The 20,904-nt window shown below is 38.1% G+C and overlaps 1 protein-coding gene across 7 annotated transcripts in view; it reads left to right on the forward strand.

Moving 5' to 3' along the window:
- The window catches only part of SLC4A4 (solute carrier family 4 member 4), a 385,416-nt gene that overhangs the window by 316,870 nt on the left and 47,642 nt on the right, over positions 1 to 20,904 (forward strand). For all 7 annotated transcript variants that reach the window (XM_071221288.1, XM_053922271.2, XM_053922273.2 and 4 more), the window contains 2 exons: positions 6,009 to 6,079; positions 13,124 to 13,315. In XM_071221288.1, the coding sequence (XP_071077389.1) occupies positions 6,009 to 6,079; positions 13,124 to 13,315 (263 nt within the window). The remainder of the gene's footprint in view (positions 1 to 6,008; positions 6,080 to 13,123; positions 13,316 to 20,904) is intronic.

Consider the following 20,904-nt stretch of genomic DNA (forward strand, 5'->3'; position numbering starts at 1 on the left):
CATCAACAAAAATTTGCTGAGGATCTATTTCATTGCTTCTTAAGCATTGTGCTACTTTCAGTGAAGTAGAATATATTCCACACATACAACCCCACACGTATCTACACATATTGGTCATTATAAAATTTGTAGTAGTGTTTTTTAATAGTGTTTATTGCTTTTGGAATGGACACGGTTGAATTTTCATTTGACCCAGACTTCAGAAATAAATTCCATTCTAGTACCTGTGTTCATCTGCCTAATGTACCAAAGTCACAGTGACTATACACTCAAGGGCATGTTAATATTTCAGAAAGGGTTGAAATAAATATTCTGACCAGGTGTTGGTTTTGTATCTGGAGGGAAGGAAGCCTTGGTAAAAATGATAAACAAATTAGAAAAGCAAGAAAAAATTGCCTGAAGGTGATAGACACTAAGCTTTATTGTTCACAGAAGGGGTGTATCTTATTGATTCACTGTTGACTGTTCCAGGCCAGGGAGAACATGCTTAATAATGGATGACTGAGTAAGATGAATAAAGCCTTTCTCAGGCACCGAGTGCATCACTGTCTATAGTATCTGTACGTAAACGATGGCTTTTTTCTTGGTGTGAAACTGTAAGACCAAGTCCAGTGACTGGAAGTGGCCGTGGCTTTCATTTCTGTACTTCTGTTTTATTCACAGCATGAGGAGGCTTCCAGATGCTCTAAGATGGTTGTCACTGCAGTGGAATTTCATTACCATTTCCTTCTATGTAATTTTTCTATTATCTTAATAAATGCTATCCACCAAGATGTGAAAACCATTAAAAAGCTGCTGGGCCATGTCTCCTGTGGTCCCGTATTATATATTTCATAATTAGAAAGCCCATTAAAAGAAAATTAGGAAGTAAAAGATCATCCTAACTTATCTTCTGTGACCTGCCTCTTATTCTGTGCAATTTTTTCATTGTCATTCCCTCTTCATATTATAAAGCAGGTTAAAGTCATAGACTGATGGCTGAACAGGAAGCACAAGGCCCGCTGGTGCAGCGTTACTCTGGCTGTGGTGGCAAGCGTGCTTTACCAGCGCAGCTGACGTGTTATCATTCATGGTAATGGGGTCCTTTAAGAAAACCAGATATATCTGGATGAGCCATCATTTTAGTTTCCTTTTACTGTCCTAACCTATCTTTTAGCAGTCTCTATATAATGCTTTCGGGAATGAGAAAAGGAGAAGCAATGAATTTGGATAATTGCCAGACCTGGAATTTCTCTAGCATTAGGTTTGTATAAAACACAGATTTTAACAACATACCTCTGAAAAATGTCTCTACACATTCTTAAGGATGAGTGGATATGAGCTTCTGTGAAAATAGTGGCTAAATATATCCAGCTTAATCTCAGATAGCAGCTCGGCTCTCTCACTTCCAGCGCAGTATAGAGTCAGCATGCAGAAGGTGTCCATGGAGTGAAGAGGGTCAGAACCTGAACTTGCTAGTTACACTGAAAATCTCAAGCATGAGACTTGAGGAAAAAAAACCAAACTTGCAAAACAAGAAAAGTAATAATGAGAAAAGTGAAGAAAATTGTTCTGTTAATTTTGTTTTAAGATTAAAAGATGAAATACTGGCAAGTATTTCCCTAAGAGCTACTTCTCTCAAAGCTTTCCTCATTCACCTTATCATCCCTACAAAAGCCACTTTGCCCATTTATTTATCTGGAAATTTCAAGTATAAATATTGGACTTTATCAAGAGGCACTTGTATGCTCAAGTTTTCCAGGGCCCTTAAATAAATCTGATATGAGCAGGTAGGCAAGAACCTTATTTAATTTTATTCTGTATCTATTGTCTAGTTGCTCAAGTTCCTAAAGATACTGCTTTAGTAGAGTGAAATAAAACATTAAAGTTTTAATATCATGAAGAATACCCTTAAATTTATTCTAATTCAGAGCAGGTTAGCCAGTTTCACACTATTGTAACCCCACAAGCTATGTTGACGGTATAGATTCAGATTTGGCTAACAGTGATTAAGCACCATCCAAGAACCAGACATTTTACTAGGGGATTTTAATAAACTATATTTTAATATATAATAAATAACATTATAATATATATGTATTTAGACATCACATAAGCCTGTGAGTTAGCTGACATTCCTTCCAGGGGGTAATTTCTTCCAGGTCATGAAGCTAGGAATAAACTTAGCGACCATCTATTTAGCTTTCACCTGGTACTGGACCCTGTGCTAAACAGTTTCGCCTGCATTGTTTTATTTAATGGACATAGTAACCTTATGAGGTAGATGGTTTCAGATCCAGTTTTCATAAACAAGGGACTTATTGTCGAACGGTAACTTCCTCAAGATCATGTGGCGAGGGAGTTTGGGGACCCTGTGCCTCCAGTGTGATGTGGTGGTGCGGTTAAAGGGGACAGGTCTGCCTCAGTGGCCAGTGGTTGCTCTTACTTGACCTCCAGGTCTCAAGAGAGCAATTGTGTGTATTCCTGATGGCACGTTTCCTGCTGATGTTTAAAGCAGAGGACTCATGGGGTAGTTCCTGCTGCCAGGTTACTAGAAGATAAAGAACAACCTTAAACAGTGCAATTGATAGTCCCTCTGCAGGAGGTATACTAACAAGGCCACATGGGGGTGTCCACGCATAGCTCCTGCAGCCTGTTCCTTCTCTAGATCGCTCATTAAATGTAAAGAAGAAGCAGCCAGCTGAAGACTGAAAACTCCCAGACACATTTTTAAATGTCTGTTACTGACCATGTTCATTCCCCTGATGCAGAGGATCAGCTAGAATTTGATACATGGGAAGGAGGATCAAGAAGTGAAAATCCAAGTAACATAAAACGATCAATCTGCGGAAACTCCCTGAAACCAAGTATGGGACACAGACTATCCCAGTAGCAATTGGCTAATTCTAAATAAGCCAGACTATTAGGTCAAAGAGTTTCTTTCCTCCATAAGCCATAGTGCTTAGCAAATAGTGCAGACAGAGTGCAGTGTATTGTGGATTTTCCATTTGACCTTTCCAGAGTCCTAATTAAGGATATTGCAAATTCTATATAAACAGACCATTCTGCAGTTGGTTGCCAAAATATTTGCATTATATGTGTCTAGATACAAATGGTGACCAATGTCTCTTGTAGACCAAGCTCCCAATTGGAATTAATCTTTTCCTTTTCTTCTGTAAGCTTAAATGAATTAACTTTTAATCTTATTTATGGGCTCTACCATATTCTGCCAATATATATTTATAGAAGTGCTTTTTATATATTTATTTTGAAGTCTTTCTCTTTAAGCAGCTACTTATTAAAATAAATATATAAAGCTTATACTTTCTACTGTTCTTTTGATACTGGTCTTTTGGTATTTTGAGAGCCAGTGTACTTTAATAGCTTGTCTCAGAGGAAAACTGAAAAGATAGAAGGAATTTTATGAGCTGAATGGACGCATATGCAAAACTTAACAGTAGTTAATAAAAGTTCATATTGGAATCCTATTTTACTTTACTCATGACCTTTATTGTCTGTCATTCATTTCACAAAAAAGGAGCATTGGCTATCTTTCCCCCTTACTCCTTACTCCTTACCGTTATGCAGAGAAATGTACTGCAAAAAGACCTTCAGTGTCTTGTGACAAGAAGCTCATAATATCACATTAAAAGAATCTAGCTCAGGAAGAGCAGCTTCCCAGACACCATCTAAACAGTGCCCGTGATTTCAAATACACTGTTTTCCTGCAAAAGCACAGATAGGTCAGATGTTTCAGCTCAGAGTCGAGACTCACATCACCTAACTTTGGCAACTAGTACCCTACCTTGAATTCTGTGGCCACATGAATCATCTCGATTTTGATCGTTAGAAATTCTGGGTAGGAAAAGAAAGAATGCTGAGCAGGTTTTGGTATCAACTCTGCTTCTGATTGACTCTAATCCTGAGCAAGAAACCTGGCATAGCATGCTTCGGAATCCCATCCAACATAAAAAAGGTATAAAAGTACACCTATTATATGATCTTATATGTTTTTAAGTGAACAAATGGAATAATGTAAGAAATGCACTCTAAGTTTTTTAGGACAAAATAGTAATAAAAATCTAGCTTTTGTTAATAATAGTTTGCTAACATTTTCTTTTGGGAATGGATTCATGTTTGGTTTTATTGTTGAGGCCAAGCATCCTTTAACCTATTTTGATTCTTTCTATGACCTGTAATGAAACAGAAAGCACTGTATAAGCAAACAGACAGTTTGGATGTGTGCTTGTTTTACAGAGGAAATAGGGAAACCCTGGCAACAGCTAGCATTAGGTTAAAAGTTCAACAAGTCCCGAACCTTCAAAGGTCAGAATGGATTCTAAAACTGAGAAGGATCCAAGCTGAATATTTTCTCCCCTTTTATTTTCTTTCCTTACTTCATTTTGTTTGCTTTTATCTGCTCCAATTCATTTGTGATTACAAATTATATGGCCCCTTTTCTAGCTTCTTTTATTGACAGTAAACAAATATTTTTCCAGCTTTATTGAAGTATGATTGACAAAATTTTAATATTCTTGAAGTGTACAACATGATGATTTCCTCTACACGTACATTGTGAAAGGTTTCCCATCGAATTAGTTCACGTATCCATTACCTCAAATACTTATTTTATTTGGTGAGAACACAAGTTCTACTCTCAACAAATTTTCACTATGAAATACAGTGTTATTAATTATAGTCACCATGTTTTACATAGACCTTCTCCATCTTATAGCCTACAGTTTGCACCCTTTACCAACCCCTCCTTCTTTTCCCCACCCCCAGTCCCTGGCAACCACCGTTATACTCTATTTTTATGAGGTCGACTTCTTTTTTCTTTTTTTAGATTGTACCTATAAGTGATACTGTGCAGTATTTGTCTCTGTCTGGCTTATTTCACTTAACAGAGTGTGCTTCTCGTGTTGTTGCAAATGGCAGGATCTCCTTGCTTCTAAAGGTTGAACAATAAACAACTATTTTCAAGTTCCTGTTAGTTAAGTGCCAAACTGGGCAGGTTCTAGGGAAAAGCAGTGAACGAGACATTTTCCTTTCATTCTTCCCTGATGGATCTTAGGCTCTAAATTTTAGAACATCAATAAACCTATTTAGTTCTTCTTAAAAGTTTACGTAGGCGAGGTCTAAACCATGGCAAGCTAAAAGGGTAGGCTAGGATCTTGGGGAGGAGGTGGTGCTTAGGGACCAAGCAATAATTAGCAATTTGGATGTTCAATGAACAATGTAATCCTCGAAGTTGAAAAGCTGATACACAATATCTCCATAATTAGGGATATTCTGAGTAACAATTTATTTTATGCATAAATCTTCACATATTAGGAAAAAGGCTCATCTGATAAAGAAAAATGTTTTAATTATAGAATACTCTTAAAATATAACATTTTAATTTTAGACTTATAAGTAGAAAAAATGCAATACTTCCAAGAGGAGGGTTGGTTTAATAAACAAAATTGGTTCTTCTGCAAGTGACAGCTACAAGTGATGTCAAATTATATGAAATAATTTTAAAAATTAAATATTCATCTCAATTATATTTATATAATTTATTTATTTAGTACTATTTATTGTTTTCACACATTTTGCAAAGATAGAATTTCTCATACAGTCCAAATTTCCAAAATTTTTAAATTAATTAATTCTTACTTAGTAAGACTTCAGTTTGTGAGATTTAACTCTACATGAAGCCAGCCATCAACTTACTCACTTAGTAACAGCTATTTCTTCCGCCAGGCAAAATATGAAACCTGAAACTAATAAATGTTTATATTGCCCCATTAAATATTTTCCATTGTCTCTTATCAAATTGGAGCACAACAGATGTGTCCAAATTCCTGGTTACCGGTATTTTATCTGGGTGAAAGGTGAATACAGTTACATTAAAGATAAATGCATTGTGCACTTATGTTGTTATTAAAGACATGCTTAATGCCTAGCCCTGCTTCTTTAGATTATCAGTTAAATACTTTGGTTATTTTAATCTTTTTTTAATGGTGAAAATTGTCTTTGTCTTACAGTTAATATCTCAATATCTAACTTCACCACGTTGGGCCCAGAGGACTTGCCGAGTACGTCTTCTACTGACATGGTAAGTGACTTACAGTAGTATCTTGAGCCACGTGCACACGTGCATATTGAATGCTGTAATTATTATATTCATAATATGGCATCTCCCACCATTCAGCAGTCCTAGCCCGAACCCATGTTTACTAACTGGTGATAGTGGAAGGACAGAAATACCACCTTCCTTGCTCTAGGTAGCTTGTTTTTTCAAACTGAGGTGAATATTTACTTCTGCCACATGCTTTTTAAACCTGCCTAGGAATTTAACTGCTTTGTCCCATTAATCATCACCTTGAAATATTCTTTTGCAAAGTAGAGTGGCAGGAAGCCGAGAAATGAGAGCATGGTGCCCTCTCTCTGTTGCTAGTGTGATTAAGAATTCCTCTGACTACCAAATGGTGCTGTGTTCTCTTCACTGAGGGTGATTGTGGCAGGACATTTCCCCTGTCACTTAGGGAAAACCATGCCTGTATCACGTGATATCCTTTCCCATGGCAAGTAACCAAGGATCTTTAAGAGACTTGAACTAAGCTTTAAAAATGAGCTGTTTTGCATGGAAGGTCACACACTGGAAGGAGACTTTTGTGTTGGAGAAAAAGAGGAAAGTGCTCTTTCAGACTTCCAATTGTGTTTCTTCTACACTGGATGTGGACTCCTACCAAAGAATATCAATCTCTCACTTAGAAAGATAGAAACCATAATACCTTGTACTGCTAGAGTACCCCCGTCTCAGGACACCGGAACACTTCTGCAGACATTATACGCAGCATCCCGTTCAAAGATGATGTGTTGTGTCTTTCCTGGACTATTCTCATTTGACCCTGTTTCTCTCTTGTTTTTATATTCCGTGGCTCTTTTAACTTACAAAAATTTTTCTCTGGCTTTTCCCAAATTTTTCCTCTTTATTTCTTGAATAGTTGAGTGTGTCAGTGTGTGGATGTATGTGAAAGACTGTGCATGTATCTTTTAAAGGTCACGTTGAGAAAAGAGTTTGGTTTTTAGTCGTTGAGCCAGCCAGACTATTGCCTTGATTAAAGGACTTGATTAAAATATGGAGAAAAATACTTTCTTCTAGATTTTAAAGAACTGTAATTAAAATTTAATAAATATTTAATATATATATAATTAAAACCCTAAGTTAATTTGCAGTCAAAATTAATAAAAAAACTCCCACTGATTTAACAAGAGATTGTTTCTAATTTATTTTTTTGGAACTAACCAAGGAAAGCTTAAAATCACTTTAAAATTAGTGAATTTTTAAGCCCTGTCTTTGGGCAAGACCTGGAGAGTCTTCAGTAATTGATATCAGTACATATAGTAAGATGCCAGTATAAGATTCATAGAAAACAAAAGGAAGTTGTGGCTGACTTCTGGCGTGACTATGACAGAGGATATAAAGGTACAATGATGATTATAATTAATGCCATTTATAGAGCATCTACTAGAGACAAGGTGTTTTACATCTTATAATCATTGTAAACGTCAATATGTATTACAATCATTAACACAAACTACCAGGCATAATTATCTCCATTTTATAGATGAGAGAAACTGATATTCCAGAAGATAAGAAACCTTTCTTGCTCTGGGTCACATAGCCATAAATTAGTAGAACAAAGATTTCAAGGGAAGTCTGGGTGGTTCCAAGACTTGTGGTATTGGTGCTTCAGTGTTTGCACAGTGAAGCGTTCATTCTGGCAGTTCCTGTGAATGCCCTGCACTCCAGGGCAGCAGGCCCCCGACATGTGTATCAATTGTGCACCTTCATTAAAATGTTAAGTTGCTATGTTCAGAGAAAAAAATTAGGAAAAATGTACATATATGTATATAATTATGAGAGGGAAATTTTATTCTATTTTTCATTTCTCCTTTTCTATCTATATCAATTCCTTATGTATACGTTGCATAGACACACACATATACACACAGACAATACATAGGTAGACAATCTAGAAGTGACTACTAAAGATATAATATGATTTATTATCATCAGTAATAACTACCATTTATTGAGCACCTACTAGGGACCAGACTCTTTACGTTAATTGTCTATAATCCTCACAATAACTTTGTGAGCTATTATGGTATCTGTATTTTGTAGATGAAACAGAGGCTTAGAAAGGTTAACTGACCTTCCAAAGGCCATAGCACCAGTATATGGTGAAACCAGGATTTCAACTTAGAGCTTTCCAACTCCAAAATTTGCCTATTTCCATTCTTTGGGGAATCATAATAGTGCTTCATGTGGAAGACTTACAGATCCTGAGTTCTCAAGTCAGCCTAGTTTCAAATGCGAGACTTCACTACTTAACGGGCTGTGGAACCTTCTCAGTGTCTCATCTGTAAATAGTGATGGTAATAGCATTTACGTCAAGGATACTATAGGGTGGGCCAAGAGTAGGTTTAGAGTTGTGGGTATGTGAAACACAGCTTATTCTTGCATTATTATTTATTAATTATTGTATTATTTTTCCATACAAACAACTATAAACCTACTTTTGTTCCACCCCGTATAAGGGTCAAATTAAAAAACAGATAGGAATTAGCATAGTGGCTGGCCCGTTCTTATCTCTCAATCATTGTTAGGTACTGTTATTATTCCATTTAGATATTATTATCTCTCCAGTAGGTCCATGCTGCCTCCATAACTCATATTGGTGGAGAGAAGAAATTGGAAGTCCGTGCTTCTGATGGGCCACTGAGACCTCTGTCTGCCCTGCCCTAGCTCTGCTCCCCTGAACCTGTCCTAGAACATACAGACATCAGCACTTCATTGCCTTCTTTTCATTTCAGCTGTAATCAGACTGTGAAGGAAGGGGCTGCAAAAGTGACATGCAGCCCTGTAACACTAGTGGAGACTCCCTCTCCCAAGGCCCCAAGAACACCCTGTCCGAGGAGGGCAGGCATTTCCCTACAGCTTCATCAGCATAAAGTCAAGCGTTCTCCTTCCCAATGATAGGGGTGTGTTCTCAGCAGAAAGGAGCAGGACAATCGGGGCAATAGAGCATTTAGACAGAGATTAGAACTCTAGTATAACCATTCCTCAAGAAGAAAGGGCAGGTTTTCATTTATTGTTGGAATCATGTGTCTTTAATTCTCACCTTCATCAGTTTTCCCATAGATTTCTCCTTTGGCATATTCCTTTAACTTGTAAACAGAATTCTTTAAAACGTCCCTCTAAAACTTTGAGACCCACCGCAGTTTATCCGCAGTATATCCGCGGTATATCTAACCAATAAGCATTACCATCTCTCGGCTTCCGCTGAGCAGCTCTCACAGGGAGACACCAGATTTCAAAATTTAAGGTCCATCTCTTCTGAGGAGGTGACTGAATGAATCAGTTAGTATTTGTTTTTTACATTATATTCCTTTTTTTACTGTTTTTTATTAAATTGAGGCATGTTTTAAAATGTACAGTTCTTATGTTCATTGAAATGCATTTTGACAATTGTATACACTCCTGTAATCACGACCCAAAACAAGATCAGGAACATTCCCCTCATCCCAGAATATCCCGTGGAATGCTCTAGATCTCGTTGTACGCTCCAGGTTTCTGAGCCTTGGGAGATCTTTGTTTGCCCAAGTGCTCTGCCCCCAACCCTCGGAGGTCAGACAGATGCCTTAGTCCTCTGCAGTCAAAATGCTCGAATGCCTCAAAGTCTCCCATCTCAGAAAAGTGGCTTTCTTGCATTCGGTGGAGACTCTGTGTCTAAGGGGGAGGATTCCCTGCAGCAATCCTGTCTGACCTCCAGCCTTTTATATGCTACCTGGACAGTTGGCAAAGACTGTGAAAAAGTTTGGTAGGTGGGTGCAGGTTCCATATGCCTAAGGCTCCTCAGAATTCTCATCGTTACTACATGCAGCTATTAAAAAATCATTAAAGATTGGCTTATTTCTCCTTACCTCCATCTGCAGTTGATTTATCTTTCACCTGCTACTTGGCTAGAGTGAGGCAGCCTATGAAGAACTTGTAACTTCTTGGATTTCTTTTAGGTTCCTTCACATCTTCATCTCTGGTAGATTCTCTAAAACTATGATTTTCTGGCTTGTCCAGCTTGCTTCGGTTGTTAGCTTGGGAGTGACGGCCTCCTGCAACCTATTCTATATTTTAGCTAATTACTTTTGATATCTTACAATAATACATATATAAGACAAGTGCAGCTCAAATGCATCCTGTCCATTATAAAGTAAGATTGCAGATTACTGCAAATCTGACTCACCCACTGCAGGGAAAAACCCTAATGAGAACATGTACTATTTAACCTTGAGACCTTTTTTGTGTCATTACCCTCATTTACAAATATTTAAAAAGGCACATATTTTACCAGTCTATACTCAAAAAGAGCAATATAGAATTTTAAATTTTTATTCTTTATTTTTATTTTTTTGCTTATTGTATTGCCACTGAAGCATATCACATCTACATGGAGATGCTGTTAATCATGGGGCTAAGAAATATTATAGCCTCATATATTGTGCTTCACAGCCAGACATAAAAGCAAAAGTGCTTTGATCTGGTATACCTTCAAGGCAATTCTAGGAGTTAGCATTCATTTTAATAGGATATGGAATGTCATATTTATCTTCTGGTGCATAGCATCCTTGTGCTTTTCTCTCATTGAGAAAGTCAAGTGCAAAATCCAGTCCTTAAGTATCCTTGAAGATTACATGTTCCTACTTTTTAAAATATTGTGGAAAATTGAAAACATGCAATAATACAGTGAACACCATATACATATCACCTAGCTGCAAAGACTGTCAACATTTTGCCCACCCTCTCTCATATTTCCCCAACTTTGTGTTTGGAGAGGACGCTATAGTATTTTAGATTTTAAAATTTATCTTTTAGTATACATTCTACTTTTAAGAGTTAGAAACAAACCCATTCAGTATAAAGTGGGTCTCCAGAAAAATAGACTATAATGTCTTTTTATAAGATTGACATCAGTTAAGATCCTGAAGAACTTGGTCCCATTTACTTTGCATGTTTTTTTCCTCACTATGCATGAACACAATCTGCTTTGACCCACCTGGTCCTCTCACTACCAGTTTCTCCACTTGGCGGGCATTCAGTAAGTTGAGAGTAAAGGACTTACTGGATAAGTGAATGAAGCATTGTATGTAGCAAGAAAACATCGCTATCATTTTATATACATCTGTATAGTTTTCATTTCAACCTGATCTCTGCAAAAAAAATCAATAAAACTTCCTGTTGGGATTGTTTTAATGCAGCTTAACCTCTTCGGGCACTTTACTTACAAAAAAAAAGCATTCTGTTGATATCAAAGAGCTGAGCTGAAATTATGGTAAATTTTTGCTGATTTTAGAACAAAGAAATCTGTAACCTATTATGACCACAAAACTAATGTTTTCTGCTAAAAACATCATTGTGCAGAAACTGAAAAACAAAATGAGACATAGTTGCCTCTCACAAGCAGAGTTTGATAAAAGAGCAATTACGCAGCTCAGCTGTTTACAAGTTGAAGCTAATATAGAACAAAATATTTCAGGGCATGATTTAGAGTTTTTTTTTAATTGTAAAAAATAGTGTGAGCACTTCACATTTTGAGCTCTATAAAAATATAGAACTCTTTCTGGTCATAGAGTCTTCTTTTATATATATGATCTCTTATGACTCATATCAATATATCATGAGAATTCATTGAAAATAGTAAAGGGTATTGACAATGCATTTGGTTTGAAGTAGAATTGGACAGGAGAAATTTACCTTTCCACATTTATTTGCTAAGTATTCTCAAATAACTCTTCTGTAAGCAAGTGCATGCTATACACATTAGTCCTGGACCCAAGACGAAGTCCAACATCACGGCATCGGCAGATTCGGTATCTGGTGAGGACCTGCTTCCTAGTTCACAGACAGACTTCTTTTCACTGTGTCTGCCTATAACAATATAACAGAAGTGGCAAAAGAGCTCTCTGGAGTCCCTTTTATAACATAAGGACTCTAATCCCATTCATGAAACAGCTCCATCCTCATGACCTAATCATCCCTGAAAAGTTCCACCTCTAAATATCGTAACATAGGGAATTAGGTTTCAACATGAATTTTAGGGGAACCCAAATATTCAGTCAATAGCACTCCCCATTACTGTCGGTCAGTAACTGGCTGCCAGGGCATAACACTCCTGGCAAAGTTGCTCTTCTGAGGCCAAAGGCAGTTCTCTAGAGAAGGAGGGAGCTGTGAGCTAATGGCAGCTAAAACTCAGAGCAGCTGGAGGAGGGCTTTATTCACGACGTTAGCAAAAGGATTCTCCTGCAGAGTGGAAACAGAAAATAAAACAGGAGTGAGGTGCTCTTGAGAAGTACAGCATGGACGACATGCCACGGAGCTTGAGGCCATGTGACACAGGGCTGGGTGGATAGATGTCCCACGTACCCCTCCACAGCCCGGTGTAGCACGTTCCCATAGTAAACACTCATGCTACAGACCTGGAGTTGAGAAGAAAATAGCTGTATTTTAGAAGGACATGCAATTGAAAAAACAGGGACCATCAACATTTTATAGTTTAATTCCCCAAATCACTAACTCAAGTTATTTAGAAGAGAAACAGCTCATTTGTGAAAATGCTGGGTAAGTGAGTAGTGAACCTAATATAACTTTTAGAGCGTCAACCATGGCTCATCAGCTTGAAGCATAAGGAGCTGCTCACTACAACAGTAAGTACTTTGGAACCACAGAGGTGTTTCAGAGAGTCTCCTGTTTTGAGGCTTAGGATATTATGGTGTCTCAGTTTACTCTCAGGAAGGTTGACAGGAAAGAAGGACTTTGTGGTTTGTTTCTGTTGAACAAATGAGTGATTGTCGGGCTGTAGCTCAAACCAGGTAACAGATGGCATCATTCCCATTGTATTTTCGACAATTGCTGGCCTCCTGGGCCCCCTTACCTGTTATTCCATTAGCACTTCTTCAAGTTTCACCCTGCAATGGTTACCTTCGGACTGATTTACAAAAACTTTTAGTGTAATCCATGTATAGCACATCAGGTATCAAAAGCTGCTTTTGATGTGTTGCTGTTCTTTAGAAAAATGTTAATGTTTTTCTTCTTTAGTACCATAATGCCACTTTTGACTGGGCACTTTTGTCGAAGAAGGAGTGTTTGAAATATGGAGGAAAGCTCGAGGGGAACAACTGTGATTTTGTTCCTGATATCACACTCATGTCTTTCATCCTCTTCTTGGGCACTTATACCTCGTCTATGGCTCTGAAAAAATTCAAAACTAGTCGTTATTTTCCAACCATGGTAAGTACCTGAGCTTTAAATAATTCTCATCGAATTTACACTGTATAAACAATAACACTTTTATGTAAGGAAAAGGGCACCTGTAATTTCTGTAACCTTTCTGTAACCTTTCCTATGTAATTTTGGGCATTTAAAAAATTGCTTTTCAGTCTTTGTCCATATGTATCCATATTTTTAAAATAATTATAGTCCAACTTTGAAAAACCTTCCAAGGATTTTGGTCACATAATTCTGTCATAAATTCTGACCGTCATAATTCTGACTGTACTAAAATGAAAAAGTGGGGCACAGTCTGTGTAAAATCCACGAGTTCAGAAAGTATCTTTTAAATCCATAGTGTTTGATCACATAAGCAAAAACTCATTTCATATTAATCAGAAGTTTTGACAGAGTTTCTTGATCATCACCCATCCCTATGAGTAATTTAGTGGTTGACTTACGGGCCGTGGGGTAAAATTGTGTTGTTACACAAGTACTGGTGGAAGACACGCGTGTTATCTGAGCCAGCCTTCCCTTCCCACAGTGATGGATGCCGGCGTATGTAAAAGCCGATAGCTCAGCTGACTTGTGCAGACATCCTGTCTCCTATCTGTATGCCTGGGTGAGCACAGCGTCAAAACTGTGATTCCCTGAGAGACAACAAGATGAGGTCGACATTTAGCTAATGGCATTTTGGGGTTTTTTTGTTTTTTTTTTTTACCCGAAGAATGAAGTAAGATGATCCTTTGTTTCACAGTTCAACTCTCAGTGTTTAGGATGTCGATAATTCTTAAGTAATCTTGATAATACCTGATTTTTATCAGTGAACTACTCTATACTGGAATTTTGTGAAATAATTCCTCTTGTGTTTCATGTAGGAATGAAACAGAATGAGATGAGGAAACTCCTCAGTCGATGAAATTCTTTTTTTCAATTCCTAGGAAATGAAATTTAAGATTAATATGTTACCTTCACCTAGGTGATTTTTTGACTCCTCTTATAAAATTGAACATAAAGGGGAAGGTTGGTGGTCATTGTCTTGGTCTGTTTGAGCCACTATAACAGGATACCATAGACTGGGAGGTATATAAACAATGAAAACTTATTTCTCACAGTTCTGGAGGCTGAGAAGTCCAAGATCAGGAGCCACCATGGTTGGGTGAGGGCCCTCTTCCTGGTTCATAGCCGTCTCTTTTTTGCTGTGTCCTTATGTGGCAGAAGGGCTAGGGATCTCTCTGGGGTTTCTTTTGTGAGACCCCTAATCCCATTCATAAAGGCTTTACCCTTATGACCTAAGCATACTTCTAAGGCTCCACTTCCTAATACCTTCTTTAGGGGTTAGGATTTCAACATATGGATTCTGGGGGTTCATACATTCAGATCCAAGCAATAATGAAATGTTTCAAACTAACTGACCCAAGGAATGAAAACATTTCCACAAAGTAAAATGTGGAAAGAGGTATTTGACTTAGTCTGCCTAGAGTTGACATCACGAACTGGTGGTGCACAGGCAGAACTCAGCTGCCAGCCATTCTCGGTTTAGCCCATAGTTTGCGCGCACACACACACACACACACACACCCTCACACTTGAGGCCTGGGGGAATCTGCACTTCCCAGCCAGTGATTATCCTCATAATTCTGTATTGTCTAAGACTTGGCTGCTTCATACATTCAGATTAACTGCCTGTCCCTGAAGACATTTGAGCTTGTAACACATTCACACACTGGGAATATGCTCACTCGATCTGTCTCCTCAATTGTGTAAGTTTCCTGTGGAACAGATTCCTGAGGAAAGGTCTTCTAGGCTGATTTCTTCTCTACTGAGGTTTTATCATTCTTAATTATTAATTCACTGGACATCTTGGAAATCATCACCCACTTTCCAAAATCTGATGTTTATTTAGACACAGGTAGAAAAGTGAAAAATTTGTGTACTTGCAAGTCAAAATAATTAATAATATAAATTTCTTTATTCTTTTTTTAATTTTTAATTTTTTATTGTTATTCAATTACAGTTGTGTGCCTTTTCTCCCCATCCCTCCACCCCACCCCAGCTGCTTTTTTTTTTTTTTGGCTCTGTCCATGTGCCCTTTAACCTTCAGATGAATAATGAATGGAGATCATTTAACTACCTATGTAGACCTCACCTTTTTCTTCCAGCAATAATTCCCAAATTGAAAATAGCTTTTTAGACCTAAAGGAATTTTGCCTTTATGTGAGTCCAAGCAGGTAATTTCTCAGAGATTGATAAATGCTCTTGAGAAAGTCATGAGTATGTGAAAATAGAATAATGATAGCATTGTAGTTACAATTCCTGTTAAGAAGGTTCTCAGTGTAGTGAGAACTGTGTATGCCGGATAATATAATAAACAGGGAGGAGACAACCTGTGTGACTTCTAAGGAGCAATGTTTAAGTGCATGGCTGTCAGACTTTCCTCTCCCTTACTGACTTCACATGTCCGGCTAACTAGTAATATGCACACACCAATTCACACGTGCACACACGAAGAAAAAGGACATTTTTCCTTGCTCATTTGCCAAAATAGGTTTTCACTTAAGCTGTCATTTAGAAGGATGATCTCCATAGGTAGGAGCAGATAGGCTTATAGATTCCTACTCTTATATATCATATTCTATAATTAAAACTTATATGCTTAAACAGGTAAATTAGATAGTCCTTGATTGTTGTGACAATAATAACTTGATTGTTGTGACAATAATTAAGCCTGTGCCTACTTCCTCACTCACACCAATATGAAACCTTTAAAATTTCACAATGTTAGTATTGGTTGACAGTGCCCTTGTCTTACGACACATCCTGGTCTCCATTAGCTTGCACAGTCATTTCTCTTTTGTACTCTCATTTCAAAACATTTGTATGAGTTGTTGTTCAATTAAGACTGTAAACTGCTAGAAAATTGTTATACTTCTATTTTATTCCTCATATATCAATTAGCAAAATGTCGGATGCAGGCTCAATATTTGTTGACTAATGGAAACAGTCAAGTAGAGATAAATGCTGCATTGTATGGAAAGAGCACAGGTGTAGGAACCCAGAAGCCGTAGATTCTAGTGCCAGCGCTGCCATTGCCTGACATGTACCCTTTGAAAACTGACCGTGGATGTCAGTCACCACAGGCATAAAGGAAGAGCTCAGCTCGCTGTCAGTTAAGACCCTTTAAACCTCTAGTATTCTGTAATTTTTAAGAGATTTTCCTGACCCCATCTCCTAAATTAATAAAGTCTCTATATTAAACCAGTGCTTAGGTTGTGATCAAGACTCACAAACTTCCAAAAATTAATTAGTGTCTACGTCTTTATGCCAGGCTCACTTTTGTAGCTGCTCCCAACTGCTCCCTGTGGATGCTCCACAGTTGTCATACAGCAACGTCGACCTGTGGTTTCCTTCCCACATTGGAACTTACTCATCTTCCTGTATTCCTTGTCTCAGCTAATAATAGCACCTATCTTCTCAGCCACTCAAGTTCAAAATCTTAAAATCACATTTGGTGTATCAATCAGAGTCCCAGCAGGAAGGAAGCAAATGATACATTCACGTTATGACCATCAGAGGGGTTTGATAAGGGCATTACTCACAAAGGCCAGGTTAGGGGTAGGGAAACCACGGGAGACGGTCGTGCCCAGTGTGCAGCAGTGCAGTGGTTACTATCTTTGGCCCAAAGGATGTGGAAAGGGCGTGGTTGCTGGAACCTGGGAGAAGAGAAAAGGGTGGAGAGAGCCTTGTAGTGAGGTACTGTGACCTTGGATAGAGAGGTTTAGCCAGCCTGAGGCAACCTCACTGGGATACAGCTAAGGGAGTCAGTACTCTGATCTATCCTCCCTCTGATGGCCTGTCCAGGCTGCTGTGGACGAAACCCAGCTGGACTGCTGAGAGCAAGGGAGCTCACTGTAGACCACTCAGGTCAGCATCCCCATGTAGAAAGCATGGTGGAGAGGCATAGAGAATGGATCTGTTCTGACAGACGGTGGTATCCATTGCATTTTCCTCTCCAAGTTTTTCTTTATTAAGTTAACCTCATTATAGTCCCCTTGATTATCCTGCTATAATCTCTCTCCTTTACACTTACACTTCTGTTTCCAGAGTTCAGTTCCTCATTCCTTTTGCCTAGGCCAGGGTCAGTTACCCGTGAAGCCACTTGCAATCCATCAGTATGAACACTTAAGATGAAAGAGTTCACCTTTGCTAGCTTGGCTGTCAGGAGTTTAATTTGTATACCAGTCACTTCTGGAGAGTCTGAATGCTCAGTAGACATGGGTGGAATTCCAGTAGTCCACTGACTGTGTCCTTTGTGCCCCCCCTCTCATTAGAAGGGTGCATCAGTCTGCTGCCCCCCACAGTTACTGGTCTGTTACATCAGCCTCACGTCTTTATTCAAAGTCTTTCAGTATCAAAACTTCCTGTAGGAGCATGCCAGCGTAATCCGTGATCTTCCGTGGCAAATAGCTCAGGGCATTAAACACAAAATGTTCTTCCAGAGTTCCATATCAGCAAGTGACCATATGCGCCGAACAAGAATGCCATCACTGCATATCTGGTAGCGCAGTGAAAGCAGAAGCCTAAAGACAGAGTAGAATTGTGATTAGGAGACTTTATAAAGCTATAGAGCCCTCTGAATTAGGCAAAATTATTGGTACTTTAATATGTGAAATTCAGTGTGGCCAGCTGATGTATATAATTAGCATGAAGATGCCTTTCTTCAAAAACTGGTTAATTTTCTCTTTTTATTCCTTTTAAAACAAGTAACAATTCTAACATTCATGTGAATTGATGTAGTGGTAAGATTCTTTGTAAATTTACCTCCTGGCTGTAAATGTCATTTAAATAAATACAATCAGTAGATTCCAGGTGACATCAACAGCTATGAAAACTTCTATGCTTTATTTAGATGATACAATTGAGCAAAATGTTCTTTGATGTCTTTGTTTTTCTTAAGTATTCACTATTGTATAATTAGTACATTCATTCAATATTGTAACTCTGTGCTTGGTACAATGCTAGATGGTAGGGATACAAAGATAAATTAATAAATGGGCCTAGCACCTAGTAGGACCTTTATATGTGATGATTAAGTTAGATTTTTGGGTTTTCTGATGAGAATGACTCATTTTGATCCTTCTACCCCATTCATGCTTCTTATCTCCTATGGCCTCACACTTTCGTGCTTTCTTTGACCTGAGGGAGCTGGTGGTGGTCTTTGAGGACTGGCTTTGTGGATGAGATAAATGTATAGGGCTTCAAAGATCTCAGTGAAAACACAGTGAGCATTTTAGGTAGGTGATGCATTTGGTTTTTATCCATGTAAAACACAGAAAAGTCTAGAATTCCACAATTGGCTTATATTTTTGGAAACATGATTTTTGTTTGACATTTTAGCTTGTGACAATTCTATTAAAGCTGTAAGTGTTTAGTTTATAAACAACTCTTTATAAAAATCAGGTGATACCTCCATTCTGTTTCCTTTTTCTCTCAGATACTTTTTTTGATGAATGGTAAAAACTGGCAAAGTAAAACAAATAACATATCAAGAAATAACTTAGAAATAATGGGCATGTATTCTATGTCTAGTGTTACCAATAGTGGGTGACATTTGGCTGGTTATTGCAGAAACATCGGACCACATCATGCCATTGAAACCTGTTCTGAAAATGACTTTGCTGTCAGTGAAGGAGAAACAGATCTTCAAATTCTTGTGTTACTTTGTTCCAACAAAAGTAATTTTTAAAGTCAAGAACACTTGTTTTTAATTCAAAATTGTTTTTCATATTTATTTTCTTAATAATGACAAAGGGACAATGAGTTATAAATACAACATAATCTAGTAAACATTTAATAAAGATTACACTACTTCAGTTCTATGGACATCTGTTGAAAAAAAAGCTATAAACTTAAATTGAGCCCTAAGAAACGTAAGGTTGGGAGCACTGATTGGCCAAAGCATAAAGACGCCTGTGGATAGGAGAAGCAATTTGACCATGGTCCTCATTGGTCCTACACATTCACACAGCTTACTTGTCCATCATAGAAAACTCGCCAGTATTGAAATCCATCCATTAACACAAACTGGTTTCCTACTCCATTTCCAGATTGTCTAATTTATATGTATGTCTTATTAATTGTTATTTTTTTAATTTTTAGTTTTTTACCTTAATATAAATTATTAAATCACCTTTAAAGCCCAAGAACCCTTTATTGTAATGATTTTTTGTAAGAAATACAAGAAGACCCTATTAGAGGATCAAGAACTTTTGATAGTTGGGCCTTAATCATGGGATTTTAGTGCCAGGACTTTGAATACCACCGAATCCAACATTGCCTCCTGATTTCTGACAAGCCATCTCCGTGGGCTGCTTGAATGCTTTCCGGAACATGGGCTTCAAGTCTCCAAAGGCATTCCTGGTAGACACACAAGTCTATCTTTCTACAGCCCCTCTCCTCGGGGTCTGCTCCTGCCCTCTGAAGTTACACAGAACAAATTTAGCCTTCCTTTCCTAGGACAGATATCACATCTTTGAAGGCAGTTTCTTCCCACAACTTCTTGGGGCCTACCGTCATTTTTTATGTGATGTGTTTTTGGACTCGAGTTCCTCCGGTTATGATTTTCTGGGTCAACTCCAGATTTTCAGTTTCAGTTTAGAACACAGTGACCAGATAGGGACCTCGTATTTCCCATGTGGTTTGATCATGTGCTTCTGGCACACACTCATCTGCTCGGTTTTAAGGCAGGATAGAGGAAGAGGACTGTGACTGCTGACATCGCCTCAGCATCCCTGCAGAACCCCTTCATTAGGCCTAACCCCTCTGTTCCATGTTTGGTTAAACTTCTTTTTTTCTGGTAGATTTCCACTGGCAAGCTCTAAGCCTCACCCATATAAATTGTCCAGCTGAATTCCCTTCTTCATTCCCCAAATCTCTCTGACTTTGGAACTTAAGGCATTAAAATGCTAGAGTCTAAATCAGACATTCCTCTTATTGAATTCTAATTACAGTAGGTATTATCGGTTCAAAGTATGGTGTATTATGATTCCTCTACTAATATTAGTGCTTATTTATTTCTTTTATAGTGCTTTATAGCATTGGCTTCTAGGGGGTCAAATTTCAAAAGTTTCATGGTATGGTGTGCCTTTTCATGATTGCCAAAAGACACATATTTGTCTGGCACGCCTTTTTTTTTTCACCTAGAATAAACGCTTTTGTACACAGTTGTTTTTAGCATTTTCCAAGCCCCACGATCATGAGAGGAATTGACATCGCAAATTAATATTTGTCGAGGACCCACGGGGTGCCTGCTGCTGCTCTGTCTCTTCCTAACAGCTCCATCCATTGAGAACCCCGCTCCACAGGCCCGCAGCCTCTCCCCCAGTTAATGCAGCAGCAGAGGCCATCCTCTCAAAGCGGAAACCCAAGGTCCTCTGTGGTCTCAGAGGAGCCAAGTTCATTTTTTTCTCCTGTAAATTAACTAGCTTCTCACTGTGGTGTCTTTATGATTTTGATTCTCTTAATGATTAATACAGTATCATCCTTCATGAAGAATATGTTTATAATAGATTTATTAGATTGTTTTTGCCAAGAACAAGAGGGAAGCTTGT

This window comes from Desmodus rotundus, chromosome 4, assembly GCF_022682495.2.
Source record: "Desmodus rotundus isolate HL8 chromosome 4, HLdesRot8A.1, whole genome shotgun sequence".
NCBI classification, from domain to species: domain Eukaryota; kingdom Metazoa; phylum Chordata; class Mammalia; order Chiroptera; family Phyllostomidae; genus Desmodus; species Desmodus rotundus.